This window comes from Podarcis muralis, chromosome 6 (assembly GCF_964188315.1).
Source record: "Podarcis muralis chromosome 6, rPodMur119.hap1.1, whole genome shotgun sequence".
Taxonomy (NCBI): Eukaryota; Metazoa; Chordata; class Lepidosauria; order Squamata; family Lacertidae; genus Podarcis; species Podarcis muralis.
In genome coordinates this window covers 54,293,842-54,312,177 of record NC_135660.1, presented here as the reverse complement: position 1 = coordinate 54,312,177, position 18,336 = coordinate 54,293,842, and the positions used below count along the sequence as shown (strand labels likewise).

The window sequence follows — 18,336 nt, the reverse complement described above, 5'->3', positions numbered from 1 at the left end:
AGGCAACCAAAATATCCTGGACATGCAAATCTCAGATTAAAAACCCTACACATCTGAACACCTATTTTGACTGCAACAATACACTATACCAACTGAAATCCCGATTAGTCAAATGAAACACTGGTTATGTGCTATTTGATAATAAAGCATTACATCAATGGGGCATTTCAGAATACTAGAGCACCTTGGAATACAAGTTTGAGTATTTCAGGGATATTTTACAGCAACAGAGTAAAAAACCCTGAAGGTTATACTTTTTCATGTATATAAGAACAGGCACCTACAAACAAGTCTACACTTCTCAGTACTGCAAGGCTGCCTGATTTTTAGGTATTAGGGAGGGGCTGAAAACTAAGAAATTATAGCATGTCTGGGCTAATAAATAAGTGGAGGGGGTTGCTGAAACTCCAGCTTTGACAGTTCCCAGACTATGTCAATACTCCCAACAACAATGTGCATTTTCCCTAACTAAGACTAACATTTCCTGAGAATAATATTACAGTTTTTCTCCAAGTAGACTGCAAATAAAATAGAAACTCTACCCAGCTTAACTCTATGCAATCAGTAAGTGAATCAATCCACCTTCAAGCTATCTTACTTGAACTTCAGCATGCAGATAAATCTCTTTTACGGTTAATTTTAATTTAAAATAGGTACCTTTCAACAGGTAATTCTCTAGGGAGGCTGTGCTCAGATTCAGGGAGTGGAGTGCTTGATCCCTCTTCCTGGACATCCTGAAGGGGCTTCTCATCTGCTAAATTCTCTTCTCTGCATTGATTTGCAGAGGCAGTTTCAGCAGCATCCGTACACACATTTTGCTCCATCACTTGAACAGCTTTTGAATGCTTTTTTGCATCTGTCCCTTGATCACATATGTTGGATTGCAGAGCCGAGTCAGCTATATCGGTGACTGATGTGCTGGTAATACCCGTTTTAGGGGTGTCAACAGAAAGACGTGCTTCTGTTTCTGCTGTACTCAACATGATGTCATTTGCTTCTGCCACACACCCCTCAAGCACGCTGGGTTCTGCTTTGCAGTCGCCTGACAAACCACCATCAAGAGTTACTTCATTTTTTAAGTAATCGATTAGCCCATGTACTGCTGTGTCTGGTCCTTGCTTTTGCTCCTCAGCATCAGTTGGCACCTGCAGGCATTTTGTACTGTCCATGGCATCCTCCTTCTGCACCACAGATGCTTTGTCCTCAACTGTAGTCCCATCCCAAGGATAGTTGCAGCTGGATTCCTTCTGATTTTCACCAGGCAGCACCCCAGACTGTTCCATTTGTTCTTTCTGTACACAAAGGTCATCTAGAAGAGATGACAATACTGACATGTTCTGTAGATCAGTGGTACTTTCTTGGTTTACCTGGTCTTCACTTGGCACTGGGTCGTGGCATTGGTTTCCATAATGTATTAGCTCTTTAGATAAACCTGGTTCTGCATTACAGAGACTAATCAAATTACCTTCCTCTGCCTTTGCAGTGGTAGTTCTGTCAAGATCACTCTTAGGGACGACTTCTGAAGAGGCAGCAATCATTGCAGGCAGGTCATTGTCAGAAGGAGAAGGCAGGTTACAAGAATCTGCAGGTTGCTGCTTCCCTGCTTCCAGACTCATCTGATTCCTACCAATGTCTCTGCTCGCAGCACTAACGCATCCACTTTCCTCTGCCTTCAGCGTTCTACTGCTTGAGCTCTCCACTTTGCTGTCAAACTTTGGGGAACTTGTCAAAGGTTCTTCACTGAAACCAAAATCATTGATAGGGATCTTTTCTGAAAAGGCATCTGGCAAACTGTATTCCTGAGTGCTTACGAATGGTTCTTCCTTCTCTTTAGCAGCTTCGTTAAAAACCCCAGCCTCAAAAGGCAACACACACCCTTCAGTTTTCTGATCACTCTCTGGTTCTCCATTTTTATTGCTTCCATCCCCTTCTTCCAATACTTGCTTAAACTCTGGCATTTCTCTAGGTGCTGGGCTGTCGTCCTTGTCACTGGCACTGCTTTCAGCTGAAAGGTGGGGTAGCTCCGTAGTCAGAGCACTGTGAACTGTATTTTCAAATATTTTGCTGATATGCTTCCTGAAATCAAAAAAGCCAATGCCGAAGGACCTGGAAGTCGAAGAATCATGCTGTTTTTCAGAGGTCTCTGCAGGCTGCATGGGAGTCTCTGTTCCCATCTTGGGGATGCTGAAATTCTCTACAAAAACACACTCGCTCTTTCCTGCATTTTCTCCTGTGTTTTCTACTATCTCATTGTGCTTGTCATCTACACAGGTGATATTTGTTGCAACACCCTCATTACAGCCTGCTTGCTTACTGAGAGATGAAAGGCTCAGAAGCCGCTCTTCTAAGCTTGAAAGGCTGAAGAGAGATTCTCCCGAGCTGTCAAACTGCTGGGCTTTGAAGCTGACATCATATTCTGCTCCTTTTGTTTTAATTGCTGAGATCTCGGCCTGCATCTTCTTGAAATTAAACAGTGACAAACTTCCTTTGGACTGCCCGGCCCCAATAGGGTCCTGTAAAGTTAAGGCACGCTCTTCAGAAAATAAACTTGGGTCGGGAATCACAGAGTCTTTTCCTGGGGCTGTCCCTGTGAGATTATTGTCTGCATGTACTGCTTTAGGCCTTTTTGAATCTGTTGTTCTGTTGTCTACTGAAGTACCATCTAAGTGTAAGGCTGTAGCTGCTGCTGCGACCTGCAAATCAGGACTGGTCCCAAACAGCTTCTGGCATTCTGTAAGTTCTTTTTGTAATTCATTCACAATGCCATGATGCATGCAGTTTGTAGGCTGTTGGCTCACTCTGGTGTCCCAGTCACTTGAAAATGCCGGCAGAGCTGTTAAGTCTACTTGAGAGCCAGCCAGCAAAAAGTCAGCCTTTTGAGTACTGTCTGTATTGATGGAAGCAATTTCTGTGAGCTCAGGAGTTATAGGAGGATATTCCTTTTTTCCCACTTTTTCAGCAGCCATGAAAGTTAAGTCCTGTTCGTCATTTCTTTTTTTTACAAGTTCATCTTTCGTGGTAATTCCGTCTAATAAATTAAAGTTCTCTTTTATTTCTTCTGCCTCTGAGCCTTTTTCTGCCAACTCTGTAACTTTAGATGGCAGGGCAAGATCAGTCCTGTTGCTCTCAGAAGCATCCTCTGCACTTGACATTTTAAAATCCACTAGCAAGGTCTGTGGCTGTTCAGCATCAGCAGTGACAGTTTCCTGCACCCCTGGGATACATTCTGCAACACCTGTCTTGTTTTCACCTGTGCTGTCTGTCAGCCCACATAAACCACCCACCTGCTCATTTATCATGTCATTGGGATCTGCTCCTTCATGAAGACTGTCTGAAATCAAAGAATTCAAATTAGGGAGTTCTTGCTTAGATTTGCTTGCTACTTCTTTGTTAAGGCAGCTTTCCTCCACCTGTGGGTTTATTAGAGTTTTCAAGTTGCTGCCTTGCACAATATCTCTTGTGGTTTCAGAAATACTTGGCAAAGGTGCCTTGTCATCTGTGACAGCTGTGGAATCATTTTTCATCTCCAGCCCGCAAACTATTGTTTGGGGTTTGTGTAGAATGTCTATAAATACTTTCATTTCACTTTCACACAGTCCCTGAAGGCTGCTGGGTGCATTTAACTCCAGTGAATGCTCTCTCTCAGATGTTTCCCTGGTCTTTTGTTCCTCGGGACCTGCCACAGTTTTAAGGTTGTTGCAATCCAAGTTTCGGAGTTCTGCATTCAAACTGTGCTGTTGGTCGCTGCAGAAAGAGGGAAGGGACTGTGTGCTGTCTTTCAGGTCCACTTGTGGAGATGGGATCAAACCATCCTCCACTTGTTCCACATCCACAACCTTGCTGGGAAGAGCTTCTAGAGATGCTTCACCCTCAGTGCTATTTAGTGGATAATTAGGCTCCCATATGCTGCCATCGTGTAAGTTCCCCAGTGTCTGCTGCTGGCAATCAGTCTCCACAACCCCTGAGCTGCCAGAATAATCCTTTTTCATACTTTGGTCATTGGCTTCAGTCACTTGTTCCTGCTGCTCTTGCTGCGGGTAGGCAAAGTTGCTTTCGAGTTTTTGTGCCAAAACGGTATCGGTTGCCTGACTTTTCATTTCTGTTTTGTATTCCTCATGCCTGTTTTCATCCCCCTCTTTCTCATCTGCAGTACTGCTTTGCTCAGCAACAATCACAGGTACACAGTCAGCATCACTGCCACCTATCTGGCTGGTTTTTTTGCTTTCAGAGTCCTCCTGGTTTCCTGCTTTTCCTAATGCAACACATTCAGCAATCGGTGCCCATTCATTTATGTCCAGAATTGCCAGCTCTGCTTCAGGAACTGGTGTTTTATCTGCCAATGTTGCATTGCCCTCAGATGTTACATCATGCGTAGTGAGGCCTTCCAGCTCCCACACACTTCTTTCAGCAAGCATGCCCTCCCAGGATCCCGCTTGCTTATTTTGCATAACATCATTGTCCTCAGACCGCAGCAGCAGTGAACCATGTGCCTCTTCTAAACAAACTTCCTCTGCCATTTCACAGGCAGGGAAGCTGAGCAGCAGGTCTTCTGCACTGGGGTTTAAAAGATCACAGCTCTGTGAGCAATTTTCCCCTTGTAAACTCGGTGCTTCAACAGACAGAAGGCTTTTATCCTCTTTGTCGCATGTGTCTGTTTTCTCTCTCTCCGAACCCTGGCTCAGTTCTGGCAAATGATCTTCGGGTGCATTCAAACTATGTTCTGAACTGAAATCCTTCTCTGACTTGTCGCCACTGGCATCATTTCTGAAACTATTTTCTAGAGAGCTCCAGTAATCATTCCAGTTAGCATCAGGGTTGTCTCGTCTTTTGTCAGTATCAAAGGAGAGCAGCGTCCCTTGAGAAAAGACTGCCTCTTCACCTGCAATCGGACTAGTTAAAACTGGCCTCTCCTGACTTCCACCCTCTCCCAAAGAGAGCTCTTTGTTTTCCTCAAATACTATGTTTTCTTTTTTAATGAGCTGTGGAAGCTCCATCTCACTGGTGAAGTCTTGTGCACTTCCCCCCAGTGACAGCCCTTTATCTACCGCAGAATCTTCCTTCATCAAATACAGAAGCTTTTCTGGGTCAACCACAGCAATGTTTCCTCCACATTCAGTTAGTAAGGTATCATTGCTGCTGGCTGGCTCTGCTCTGTTCTCAGACACAGGGCTTTCTTTTTGCTTTTCACTTTCCTCACACAAAGGGGGCCCACTGGAAGGCTCAGAGGCAACCAACAAATCCACAAGACGATTTTCACTTTTGGTAACAAGTAGGGTTTGGGTTTCTTGACTTTGGGCTTGATCGGGGCATTCCTTTTCAGATGGAGAACTCTTGTCCTTTTCTCCTATCATGTTTATCAGGGGCAGATCTGAAGCAGTAAATGACAAGCTGGGCATTGCAGGACCAGCCTCAGATTGCTCCTTCTCGTTCTTGGGGGAAACTTGGTGGGGTTGCTCTCCTCTGCTTATTGCTGCATCGCTGCTACATTCACGAATGGTGGCACTGAACTCACCAGAACTCAGACCATCAACAACTGTTCCATATTTTTCAACGTGCAAACCTCCTGTTGTGTGATAATTTGGGATTAAGGTCTCCTTTTCCATTGTCAGGCTGTCTGCACCATCTGCATTCTGTCCATCTGGTTTTACCACAGCCTGCTCTTTGTGACCCACTTCCAAAACTCCAGTCTCTTGGCTGGTCTCTTGAATGTTACAGTCGTCTCCCTCTGCTTCCCTCTTGGGTAATGGGATGACATGTGCCTCTCTCTTGCCACCCGTCTGTTCGCTCTGCTGTAATGGGTCTAATTCAGTTGAGGTGGCAGGTGCAGTTCCAGCTCCTGGAATCCAGCCAACATCTGGCAAAGGAGTCAGTTCCAAACCAGCATTACCTGGATCTTGCTCATCCTTTAGTGGAAGAGGGATAGCGGGATGCTCTGTATCGGAGCAACTGTCCAGAGATACAGCAGGAACACTGCTTATGTCTTGGTCATTCACAGAGGTTGGGTATGACACAAGGGTAAGCAACCCCGCATGGCTTCCTTCAAGACTTGGTGCAGCGTATTCTTTAGGATGCTCCACCAAAGGCAGGCTTTTGTCTTTTTCTTCCTTGGCCTGTTCCAACATATCAGACGTGGCTTGCGCTCCTCGTTCGTGCAGGACATTCCCCACTGCTGTCACATCTGGTGGCATTACAAGTGCGCTTGTGCTGGAAGATTCTTCAGCAACATTGCCATGGAGGCCTTCGTTACTTAGGCTGCCAACAATGGAAATGTTTATATTCATTTCAGAATTGGCAATGGAGTGCAACACACATGAAAAAGAAAGACTCACACCACAGAGGTTTCAAAGCCATGCAGGCGCATGCACTGAAAAGCTGGGCTGTCTGCTTTCACGAGGCAAGAGACGAGAGACATCAACTTCAAGAATAGTTCTGAGGGAATAGTTACATGGAAATACACTCCTACAGCATTTCCTGCCGTCTGTCACATTAGATATGTGGGTTAACTTTCTACAGATCTTTTTCAATCGTTTAATAGATGCATGCTGCTTCTCTTCCTTTGCTTCATAAGAGGCATAAAATAAATCCTAAGACGAATGGAGGACATGGAAAACTCAGAACAGGGTTGAATTTCAGAAGGGAAACTGCAGTATGGAACGGCAATATTTTTCTCTCAGGTTTGAAAGGTTACGAGGTTCAGGGTTAATCTAGCTATATATCTTCTTGTTGTTGAACATTTCTGGGAGAAATTCAACGCAGCAGTGTGGCAACTGTTCCATCAATGCAAGGATTTCAGTTTGCCAGACAGAACCACCACCCCCTGTGTACTGTTCTGGGGTTTTTTTCCACACACCCCAAGTCATTGGGTTGGGGGGGAGGAGTGCAGGGGGGGAAAGCGCCGTTGCTTAGTGGATGTCCTTGTACGGGCATCTGCTAGTGGGCCTCTGTATTTCCCTAAATTAAGGCTACAATCTGAAACCAACTTACTATAGAGTAAGACCCAGTGAACCTTGGATGACCTTACTTTGGAGGAAATATGCTTAGGATTCTTCAGAACTGTGCTCTGACCCAATCAGTTGGAGCAACAGTGTGGCCATGCCTCCATCAGTACAATTCTTCTGACATAGTGTGCACAAGCAGCCAATGACTTCTCCTGGGTGGCAGCTCCAGCTGCTCCAGTGACTTTAAGCCCCTCCACTTGTCCTTGGAGGCAGTGGGGGAGGGGAGAAGAAATTCTAATGGTCTGACTCTCTCTGGGACTGTCTCTTCCACCTCCGTGCTTTCCTGCAGCTCTTTCCCACCTCTTCCTGCATCTCTGACTGCCCAGGCTCTTCCTCTTCTCCCTGTCTCATGGGTGGCACAGAACCACACAAATCACTGGCCCCCTTTGATGGACCATCCTCCTGCCCCCTGCCTCTCCTGCCCACTCTTTGGACCCCTGCTTGTCCCTGACAGTACTGAACACTGAAAAGAGTTAGTGCCTACATATATCAAGGGGAAAGTGGCTCCACAGACTGGAAACTTCCATAGAAAAGTGTGCTCCTCCCCCCACCTGTTTGTCACCAAACCTGTTTTGGCAGGCTATCACATAAACAGAAAAGCCTCATCCTAAGATCATAATAGCTGAGCAGGTCTACATGAGCAAAGGTGTTTCTTCAGATAACCTGGTCCCAAATGGTTTATGGCTTTATAAACCAACAACAAAATCTTAAACGTGGCCTGGTAGCAAATTGGCAGCCAGTGCTACTCTTTCAGCAGGCGTGTTACATGGTCATGGCAGGCTGTCCCTGTTACCAGTCAAACTGCTGGGTTTTACACAAACTTCAGCTTCTGGACCAATCATAAGGGCAGTTCCACACAAAGTGCATTACAGTAGTTCAGTCCTGAGGTTACCGGCACAATCTGTCTCTGCCCAAAACCAGCCACAGCCAGTGTACTAGCCAAAAGAGGTTTTCCAGTGAGCTTCCAGTGACACTGGTGGTTGAAAAAGCGCCTCCAGACTATGCAACTGTTCCTTAAGGAGGAGGGCAGCCCTATCCAGAACAAAAAAAAAAGCTGCTATGTCCTAGGTCCAGAAGCCTCCAACCCACAGACCTCCATCTTGTCAGGATTCACTTCAGCTTGTTGGCTTGTGTCCAGCCCATCACTATGTGGGGGCATTTGCTCAGGACTGGCCCAGCTGCATCAGATTTGGTGGTAAGGTAAAGGTACCCCTGCCCGTACGGGCCAGTCTTGACAGACTCTGGGGTTGCGCGTCCATCTCGCTTAAGAGGCCGGGGGCCAGCGCTGTCCGGAGACACTTCCGGGTCACGTGGCCAGTGTGACGAAGCTGCTCTGGCGAGCCAGCACCAGCACAGCACACGGAAACGCCGTTTACCTTCCCGCTATAAAGCAGTACCTATTTATCTACTTGCACTTAAGGGTGCTTTCGAACTGCTAGGTTGGCAGGCGCTGGGACCGAACGATGGGAGCACACCCCGCCGCGGGGATTCGAACCGCCGACCATGCGATCGGCAAGTCCTAGGTGCTGAGGTTTCACCCACAGCGCCACCCGCGTCCCATACCAAACCTCAACTGTAGTTCTACTAAGGAAGAAGCAAAGCCACAGGGACTGTTTTCTATCTCTTTCACTCCACCTATGCCAATGTGACACTGATGGGTACTTTCCTTGTTTATATTGCACAAGTGGCGATCAACAAACAAGATGTCGCAATATGTTTCTAGCCCCTAGCAAAGAGGACCATGCATTGGAAGTTTTATACAGTACCTAGAAAAGAGTTGGCCCTTCCCTTCCCTTGGGGTCCCTTCCAACTCTATGATTCCTTTCTTTCTGAGGGTTCATGTATCACAAATTAAACAAGTGTGGGGAGACAGTATGGTTTTCGATAGCATAATAGCTTTTCGAATAATATTTGCAAGAGTGCATCGTTCCCTATGCTTCACAGCTTCAAAGAAAAAGCTGTGGGTGAAAAGCCCAACAATAGGGATATAAGAACAAGACTCCAGTAGACATAAAGCAAGTGACAAGTCCTAATAGAGTTCATGTTGTTAACTGCAAATCTTTCTAAGTCTCTGATCCTAATCAGTGGGGCTTACTTCCAAATAAATGTGTTTCAAGCTGGGATGCATACAAGACACACACACTCTCTCTCTCTCTCTCTCTCTCTATATATATATATGGATGGCCCACACTACATTTATGCTGCTAATTGCACACACCTACATCATATAAGATCCAACAGCTCCAAGCACATTAGGAGCACATTAGTGGGAGCATTTTCCTGAATGTAGAATTACAAGTTCATGACCTGTCTGGCCGCATGCTAATAGCAATTTGGTAGAGCTAGATTAGCAGACTCACTTACCAAAGCAGCTTGGGGAGGGGGAAGGGGGGATTCTATGCGCTAAGTGGTTTACCACTATGCATTAATTACAGCACATTTAACAATACCAAAGTCCCCCTTTTATACTTTATTTAGATTCAGTCTTTCCTGCTGTTTATCCGCATACAAATTAAACTAGCTGAACTTAAAGGTGTTGCTGAAGTTGCATTAGGTGATGCCAGTACTAGTACTGGATACACTTATCAGGTTTATGAATAGTGTGAAAGATTGTAGATGAGAACTTTACCCTTCATTGGTTGATCCAAATGTTTTATTCTCCGCCAAATTAACATGGACTTGAAACCAATGGAAATCGATCCCTAGCAGTGTGTCATTACCAAACCTACTATTATAAGAGAAACCACAATTCTGCTCATGTTGCTTGGCCTGATGAGCTCTTTTCAGGTAAACACATCATCTGGGTAAGCGGGGACAAGTGCATTACTCTACCCCTGTTAACATACATGGAGCATGTCCTTCCATCAGTAGGACACTCTCCTTCCATTCACAAAGAAAAAGCTTAGGATCTAAACCATTATATGTTTAAATATTGCATAGCATTGAGAGAAGTTATATGCAAGACTGATTTGGGTTGGATTCAATGGCTGTTTTCTTTCAATGGGCATCCAGGGGTCATGGGATAGAGAGGATGTCCGTTTCAATGCATGGAAAGGAAGGGCTGCAGGTAGAGCAAGGTGTCTCTGTTGCAGGGGCAGAAATCTCCACCATCACCCATTCTGCTCTGCCATTCGTACTCTACCATCAGTCACAGCAAAATGGGGGTATTCCAAGGGTGTTCCCAGGTTGAGGTTGGGCATCTGAGAAGGGCACATCCATGCATGCAGATGTCCACAGGAGCTGGAATCCTGCATGCCCAGGGTTCCAGCTCCCACAGGGGTCTTCACACACCTTATCGTGTGTTCACAGTCCATGTGTGGACTGTGGAACAGGTCTGGGAAGCCAAGTGATTTGGGAGATGAAGTCAGCATGGGCTCACTGCCCCTTTCTATGTATGCAATTAATGTAATAAGGGGGAAATTGTGAGCCTTTAAAAAGTAGGATTTCCTTGCCACATCCTCAGAAGACTCCCCCCCCCCCAAAGAATTGCAGGAAAGAGTTGAATTTCACCCTGTGTGGATTTGCTTATCAGAGTGCTGCAGTGATGAGAAAAGTCATATTTTCTGGGATACTTCCTTTAATTCACCTCTTAGAGTCTCTGCAGAACATTCAGTTTATGGGCTGAACATATTGGAGCAGTGGGACCTCATGCGCACTCATGGTGAATTCACAGTGTCATCTAAATGTGAAGTACACTTTGCTTTCCTATGTGCATTTGACAGCTGGGTAAAATTGTAGGTTTCAGGCTAGTGGGAGGGGGCATTGCATCTGGGACCTATTTATTTATCATGACAGATATGAATTATCTGCACAGAAATCCAATCCTGGTGCTCACACCCAAAGGGGCAGCAAAAGAAATGCTCCTATGTTAATATCTAAGTGGAATGTTTTCCCACTATGGTTTAATATGTGGCTTTGTGTCAAAAATTTCTCCCGCATTATTGTACCCTTCTTCATCGACAAATGAGAAAATAAGTCACATTCAAAAACTCTCAAAGGGGAGAGAAAGTTTTGGTAAAACTCTCATAGGCATGGTTGAGGTTTTCTGTCATGGTTACTTTACTTCTGAGGCTGGCAAGAGCTGTTTGCAACTGACCTTGCTGTCATGACACCAGTTGTCTGAAACCTCCCCTGGTACTCATAATGTAAAGGGGATATCAAGTGGGATATATATTTTTTAAATTATTTAGATATTTTTTAAATTATTTAGATAATTCCTCCCATTATCCCCCCCCCCCCGCCCCCAGATAAGGCAGTGCAGGTAGCCAGGGAGACAGATTGCTGGAGGAATTGATAGAAAGGACTGACAGAATCCGAGACCAGGGAGAAGAGACGGTGGATGAAGATTGGAAGAAAGTTTAAAAATTTATTTAGAGAAATATTGTAAAATTAATGAGTGTTAGAAAAATGTTGGAATGAAATTACATGGCTTTAGTAGAAATGTTATAAGGAGTTAAGTATAAATAAGTTTTAGGGTTTTTTATGGTAAGATAAGGTTAAAATAAATTAAGACAATTAAATGACAGAAAACAGTGAAAGATGGAAAAGATTTGCTGAAATAATTAATAACTAGAATACAAAAAAGGGAGGTGTGAGGAGGTCGACGAAACAAGTTAATGAAAGATAAAGATATAGAAACATTGGATGTGTTTTTAATTGTTTTTGTTTTTGTTTTTGATGTATTGTGCCTTTTGGTTTTTTTATATATGTATTGTAATGTTTTGATTTGTATTGTTTACCTTTTTTCCTTTTTTTTACTTCTTTCTGTAATTTTAAACTTTTAATAAATATTTTTTTTTTAAAAAAAAGGAAGCTGGAATCTCAAGTTGAAGTCTCTGTATTTGTTTACCAATGTCTTTTGCCTTTATTGCTCCAAAATTAGCGATATGAAATATAATCAAGGATTTAAAACAGCCAGGGTTATAGAAACAAGCAGAACCCAAGCCATGCTCTGGCATTCAGAATACAAATCCCATAAGCAGCCTGAAACTCTATAATGTGATGTTTTGGAAAGCCAGAATAACCTTATTTACCGACGGCTGTGCTTTCTTAGGGGTTGCAAGCAGGCAATTAATGCAAGACTCCACGTATAGATGGAACAAACAAGCGTGTTTCCTCATGCTAGCTCTAAGAGCCCCACACTTGGTAGTTGTTCACAAGGCATATTTTGTACCTGCTGATGACTGGGGTCTGGGGCCTTAAGTCTTCATTTACATCAAGCCCAGCAAAAAGAAGGTTTGGGAGAAGCGATTGGTAGGGCTCCCTTTCCTTCCAGTCAGACACTAAAGGGCCACTCCCTCTGTCAGAAAAAGGGTTGGGAAAAGAGAAACACACACACGCACTCATACATTTTTCAGAAGGCAACCTTAAAATTAGAAAATCAGACCAGCATGCCGCAGATTGCACTCAGGAATTCCTCATTGAGTCCTTACACATGCATGTATCAACACAATTATATTTCTGAAGTTAACTCTAGCAAGACTAACAAATGCGCTACCCAGTTCAAATTTACTTTTACAATACTTCACTGACAACAGCTCCTTGCAGGAGTGAGTGGGTGCCCTAAGGACCAAGCCAGACGTTGCATCACATGCATATTTTTTAAAAATTATCTTATTTTTACTTTTAAAGTAACAGCTGAAGGTGTGCGTTTGTGAGAGAACAGGACTACAGCATGTAGGGAAGTACTTAACAATTCCCCTTCTAGAGATCCCTTCTAAAAAAGCATTCCCAAACAATTATTTCCTCAAGGGGATAAGCTGCCATGCTTCCCTCCAAGGGAAAAGAGAAGATTTAATTTTGGAGGGAGCAAAGGGTTAAGAGACCCTTCCCATGTACCATGGTCCCAGTCTTGATTGGATCCCTCTATGGCTACTAAATGCATCCACATAATGCAGCATCAAGTTGGCAGTAAAACATTGCTTGACACTGTTAGTCTTCCACTTTCCTTCTCAAGCCTCCTACCTGAAAGAATGCCAATCAAAGAATGCAGCAAGCAAGTTATGTATTGCAGAATATGCAAGCTTCACTCACTGCCAATCGGGCAGCCTCATAGTCAAGGCCATCATATCCTCGTACCCCACCTTGATGATTTTCATGCAAGAGTTAAATACATACTTTGTTCACCCAGACTTTCGGAACAGGAAAGGGATTTGGCAATGTTAGTATAGTTGCTTGTGTTAAGCTACATTTCTGCTTTTCTGTATGCTGCTTTTAGAGGTTTTAATTACTGCTTGTGATGACTGTACTTTAATGATGTTGTATGCCGCCTGTGGGAAATGCAAATAATAAAAATCACCCACAAGAACCACCTCCTGGTTCTATACTCTCCATCACTAAAGTGGATCCAAATTCCCACTTCAACGTAATCATGCATTAAAAATAGTATGGTAAATATCTGCCTTGTAAGTATGCTAGCTGACAATGTCAGAAGGTGGTTAGTGGAGTATTACCGTATTTTTCGCTCTATAACACGCACCTGACCATAACACGCACGTAGTTTTTAGAGGAGGAAAGCAAGAAAAAAATATTCTAAACAAAACAGTGGATGTATGATTTTTGTGGTTCATGCTGTGGCCACAAACGTGATCTGACGGTGAGTTTGGGGTAGCCCAATGCAAAAATCCTGTGGATCCATGTGGATCCATGCTTTGTAACCACGTTTTTGCGCCATTGCAGCCCCATGAAACAGTGGGTGCGTGATTTTTTTGGTGCAGGCTGTAGCCATGGACATTTTATGTGATCTGATGGTGAACCTGGGGTGACCCAGTGCAAAAATCCTGAGGATCCATGTGGATCCGTGCTTTGTAACCACGTTTTAAGTAGGGAGGGAAGGAAAAGCATTCAAGGGACAAGGAGCATGCGTGGGGTGTGTAGAGAAGGATGTGGCTAATGATGCAGGCAAGCGGTTAAAGGGGAGAAGGAACACGCGTGGGGTGGGTGGAGAAGGATGTGGCTAATGATGCAGGAGAGGGATTTAAGGGGAGAAGGAACACGCGTGGGGTGTGTAGAGAAGGATGTGGCTAATGATGCAGGAGAGGGATTTAAGGGGAGAAGGAACACGCATGGGGTGTGTAGAGAAGGATGTGGCTAATGATGCAGGCGAGCGGTTAAAGGGGAGAAGGAACACGCGTGGGGTGGGTGGAGAAGGATGTGGCTAATGATGCAGGAGAGGGATTTAAGGGGAGAAGGAACACGCATGGGGTGTGTGGAGAAGGATGTGGCTAATGATGCAGGCGAGCGGTTAAAGGGGAGAAGGAACACGCGTGGGGTGGGTGGAGAAGGATGTGGCTAATGATGCAGGAGAGGGATTTAAGGGGAGAAGGAACACGCGTGGGGTGTGTAGAGAAGGATGTGGCTAATGATGCAGGCGAGCGGTTAAAGGGGAGAAGGAACACGCGTGGGGTGGGTGGAGAAGGATGTGGCTAATGATGCAGGAGAGGGATTTAAGGGGAGAAGGAACACGCGTGGGGTGTGTGGAGAAGGATGTGGCTAATGATGCAGGAGAGGGATTTAAGGGGAGAAGGAACACGCGTGGGGTGGGTGGAGAAGGATGTGGCTAATGATGCAGGAGAGGGATTTAAGGGGAGAAGGAACACGCGTGGGGTGGGTGGAGAAGGATGTGGCTAATGATGCAGGAGAGGGATTTAAGGGGAGAAGGAACACGCGTGGGGTGTGTAGAGAAGGATGTGGCTAATGATGCAGGCGAGCGGTTAAAGGGGAGAAGGAACACGCGTGGGGTGGGTGGAGAAGGATGTGGCTAATGATGCAGGAGAGGGATTTAAGGGGAGAAGGAACACGCGTGGGGTGTGTGGAGAAGGATGTGGCTAATGATGCAGGAGAGGGATTTAAGGGGAGAAGGAACACGCGTGGGGTGGGTGGAGAAGGATGTGGCTAATGATGCAGGAGAGGGATTTAAGGGGAGAAGGAACACGCGTGGGGTGGGTGGAGAAGGATGTGGCTAATGATGCAGGAGAGGGATTTAAGGGGAGAAGGAGCTCGAGTGGGGTGTGTGGAAAAGGAGCTTTTCGGCGAACTGAGAGGGGAGGGGGGAGGGAAAGAGCACTGTTGCTTTAAAGGAGCCAACCAGACAGCAGCCACTTACAGCAGTGTAAGCAGCTCCTTTCCTCTCCCACTTTGCTCCTTCTCTCCCTCTTTGCTGCTTTACGCAGCTAATGGCGAATCCCCTGCAACCCAAGTCCTGCTCAGCGGATCAGCTGAGACGCTGGGAGAATCGTAATTTCCCTCTCTCCCTCATCCCGTGCCCTCCTGTCCCCAGCAGCCTTTTTAAAAACTTTTTTACTGGTTTTCACTGCGCTCATGGCTCAGAGCCCTCCTGTGCCCTGCCGTCCCTCTGCAGCCTCATTGCTCCGTTTAGAGAGCGTTGCTAGCTGAGGCTGCAGCAGCTGTTGCTGGCTACGCGGCGCTTTTCCGGCTCCCTATGGCTCCCGTCTGTCCCTCCTCGCGTGTAAGCGGCTGCTGCCCGCTTTGCTGCCATGGCTCTCCTTCCCTCCCTCTCTCCTCGGCTCCTCCCCCTCCTCCTGGCTGTAAAGCAAGCAAAGCTAGAGCAGTGCAAAGCCCTGCAAGCGGCTCCCACTTTGATTGACTGACGGCAGCCATGGATCCAGTCGAGTGCATTCGCTCCTTAACACGCACAGGCATTTTCCCTTACTTTCTAGGAGCAAAAAAGTGCGTGTTTTGGAGCGAAAATTACGGTAAGTGACTTTTAGTTTGCAATGCTAACTGGGTTGCTGGAGTGAAAGTTATCTTGGGCAACAGCCTACTTCATCAGTTGCATTCTGTCACAAGCCAAATACAGTACAGTAAAAAAGCACCCTTTGCCTACCTTGTATCTGCTGCAATTAAGGAAGTCGCACTATCTGGCAGTGGTAACGGAACATCAGCATCTAAAGGCGAGGTATCCAAGGTGACTTGTTCAACGTATCTGTCTCTGTTCTTTTTCCTCTGCCTTTTCTTTTTTACTGCTCTCTCATTGCTGGGTGGCTGAACTGGTTCTGGAACTGGAACTGGCACAGGAACAGGAACTGGAGGAATATCCTAGAAGGTAGATGAGAGAGATGGATGTTCACTTAAAGAGCAAGCAGATATTTTAGAATTAATACTTAAGGCAGTTTTAATGCAAAGTTGCTTTAAAAATAATAATAATACGTAAATGTACTATCAGCATTTCCCCCTCCTAATTTCCCTCTGACTAATGGGAAACAGTTGAGCTATAAAAATGCATGAAGAAAAATAAACTGTAGCAGGGGAAAATTGAAGAACTGTTCTTAAGCTACGTATGATGCTCTGAGCTGGCCCCTAGAGGGTATCCTTATCTCTTTTTCCAGCCCAGCAAATTTCCTTGTGGTCAGCAAATGTATCACTATTCCTAACAGAGGGAGAGAGCAAAATAGAACTTAAAAAGAAACACCCCACAATAAAGAGGCAAAACACAACACTGCAATTTTACACACACTCAAAATAAAGTGAAGGCAGAAGGTATCTTGAGAGTGTCAGGCAGTAGGTACATCTGCGCATGGTACTTAAGGAAAATGCACAAAGCTAAAGCTGTATGGAGAGCATGCAAGGACATATCAACATGTGAGGAGAATGTCTCTTTTCTCAGGGAACAGCTGCACATGGAACTTTTTAAAAATCATTATGTGTAGACTCTGAACACAGGTACAGATGACTTTTTGCCAGGTACATGATAACATGTTGAATACCCTCTGAAAGAGCCTTATGGCACCTTAAAAACTAACATATATGTAATACATTTGCATTTAGAAGGGTACATTTGTTAGTCTATAAGTTACCACAAGATTCTCTGCTTTATTTGCTGTAAGACTGCCTCTCTGGAAACTGTTAGATACACAATTCTCTTCTTTTCCTGGTTTAATTAAAAATAATGGTAAATTACAACACTCTACTAAAAAGAAGATCATAGGCAGGCAGTCTCCGAAGAGTGACTTTCTGGGTTTGCTAGGAACAAGGCTATTCCACAAGGCAGAGATCACCCACCAGATGTTGTGAGATGACAGCTCCAGTCATCCTTGAGCACTGGCTTTGCTGACTGGGGTTGATGGGAGTTGGAGTCCAACAATATCTGGAGAGCCACAGGTTTTCAATCCCAGTTACAGTGAGTGCTTTCTTCAACATCAATTATCAGCATGATTTAAAAGCCCTTTCTTATTTATAGTGTGGTAATAAGAAACGTGTATGATCTTGTGTCATAAAAGAAGAACAACAACAACTTGACACAGTGTTCTATTTCCCCCTTTAGATTATAGCCTCTCCTTTTTGGTGCAAGAATGATGAGAGTGTCTTCTGTTTAGTTTTTTTTAGAGTACAAAGATAAAGTAAACACAAGCAACTCCAACTAGCCAAAGTATTAATTTTACCCTGGCCTCAGCTGATCAAGAGCTAATGAAATGAGATATTCTCATCTGCTATATAAAAAGACTCTCAGAGCCAAAGAGTGAGAAGCACGTCAATAAAAATCTACTTGTGGACTGTAGCAGATGCTGTTCAAATTGGGCATTATATTCATATTACGTAAGACTTCGCCCCTGCAAGTTCCTCCAAAGGCTAAGTTTCTGAACCTAGTTTTAAAGCCTTAGCAACAGTGTTAACAGCGCACTGCTGCAATATTGGGTTTCAAACATTCCAAACAGGCTGAAGCTTCTCCGTTCGTCATCAAGCACTTAATTATGCATCTCTTTTAAAAGCAAACAAATCAGGTTTTGAACTACTTAGGAAGCCTGGAGGGTGGGTGGGAATGTTAATAAACTTTCTTAATTGGCTCAAGTGAATCTAGTTCCTAGGTGTGCACACACAGAGAGAGTCTTCTTCCTGTGGTACTTTCCTCATTAAATGTGCAGCCTTTTAAGGCAGTTGTTGCAACATGCCACAGTTCTGGCTGAAAGTCAGCTTCGAGGAGTTACGCGAAGTTTCCATTCCTAATAACTCTGTGTTTACAGGGAGACGAAGTGCTGGAATAAATCTTAGCAAGGCAGACAATAAAGCTGTTCTTCTTACCTTTTATTGTCATCACATCTCCCATTGCACTTTTCTGAAGTCTGTGCGCGCACACGCACATACGCAGAGAAACCCGCTTGGCACAAGCTTACGAGACCTTAAACCTTTGTCTGTTACACTCATCAGTAGACTGGCTCTGAAGCAGCCACTTCCTCCATAAGGAGCTTAGGAGGGACCTATCTGACTGCAGGTGAACGCTGGGAAGTGGACCAAAGGTCATCCCCATGGCATCAGGAATCAGATTTCAGGAACAATTGCCAAAGGAGCCGAGGAAGGGAGGATGAACACATGCTAGCTCTTA

General features: G+C 44.9%; 1 protein-coding gene across 15 annotated transcripts in view; it reads right to left on the bottom strand.

Annotated features, from left to right (window-relative positions):
• The window catches only part of TACC2 (transforming acidic coiled-coil containing protein 2), a 162,246-nt gene that overhangs the window by 119,565 nt on the left and 24,345 nt on the right, over window positions 1-18,336 (bottom strand). For 7 of the 15 annotated variants that reach the window (XM_077930309.1, XM_077930301.1, XM_077930304.1 and 4 more), the window contains exons 3-5: window positions 15,844-16,055; window positions 12,172-12,297; window positions 658-6,252 (exon numbers count right to left, since the gene is read on the bottom strand). In XM_077930309.1, the coding sequence (XP_077786435.1) occupies window positions 658-6,252; window positions 12,172-12,297; window positions 15,844-16,055 (5,933 nt within the window). Of the gene's footprint in view, window positions 1-657; window positions 6,253-12,171; window positions 12,298-15,843; window positions 16,056-17,018; window positions 17,092-18,035; window positions 18,198-18,336 lie in introns of those variants that run through there. The other 8 variants (XM_077930314.1, XM_077930312.1, XM_077930313.1 and 5 more) reach the window with 5 other exon arrangements.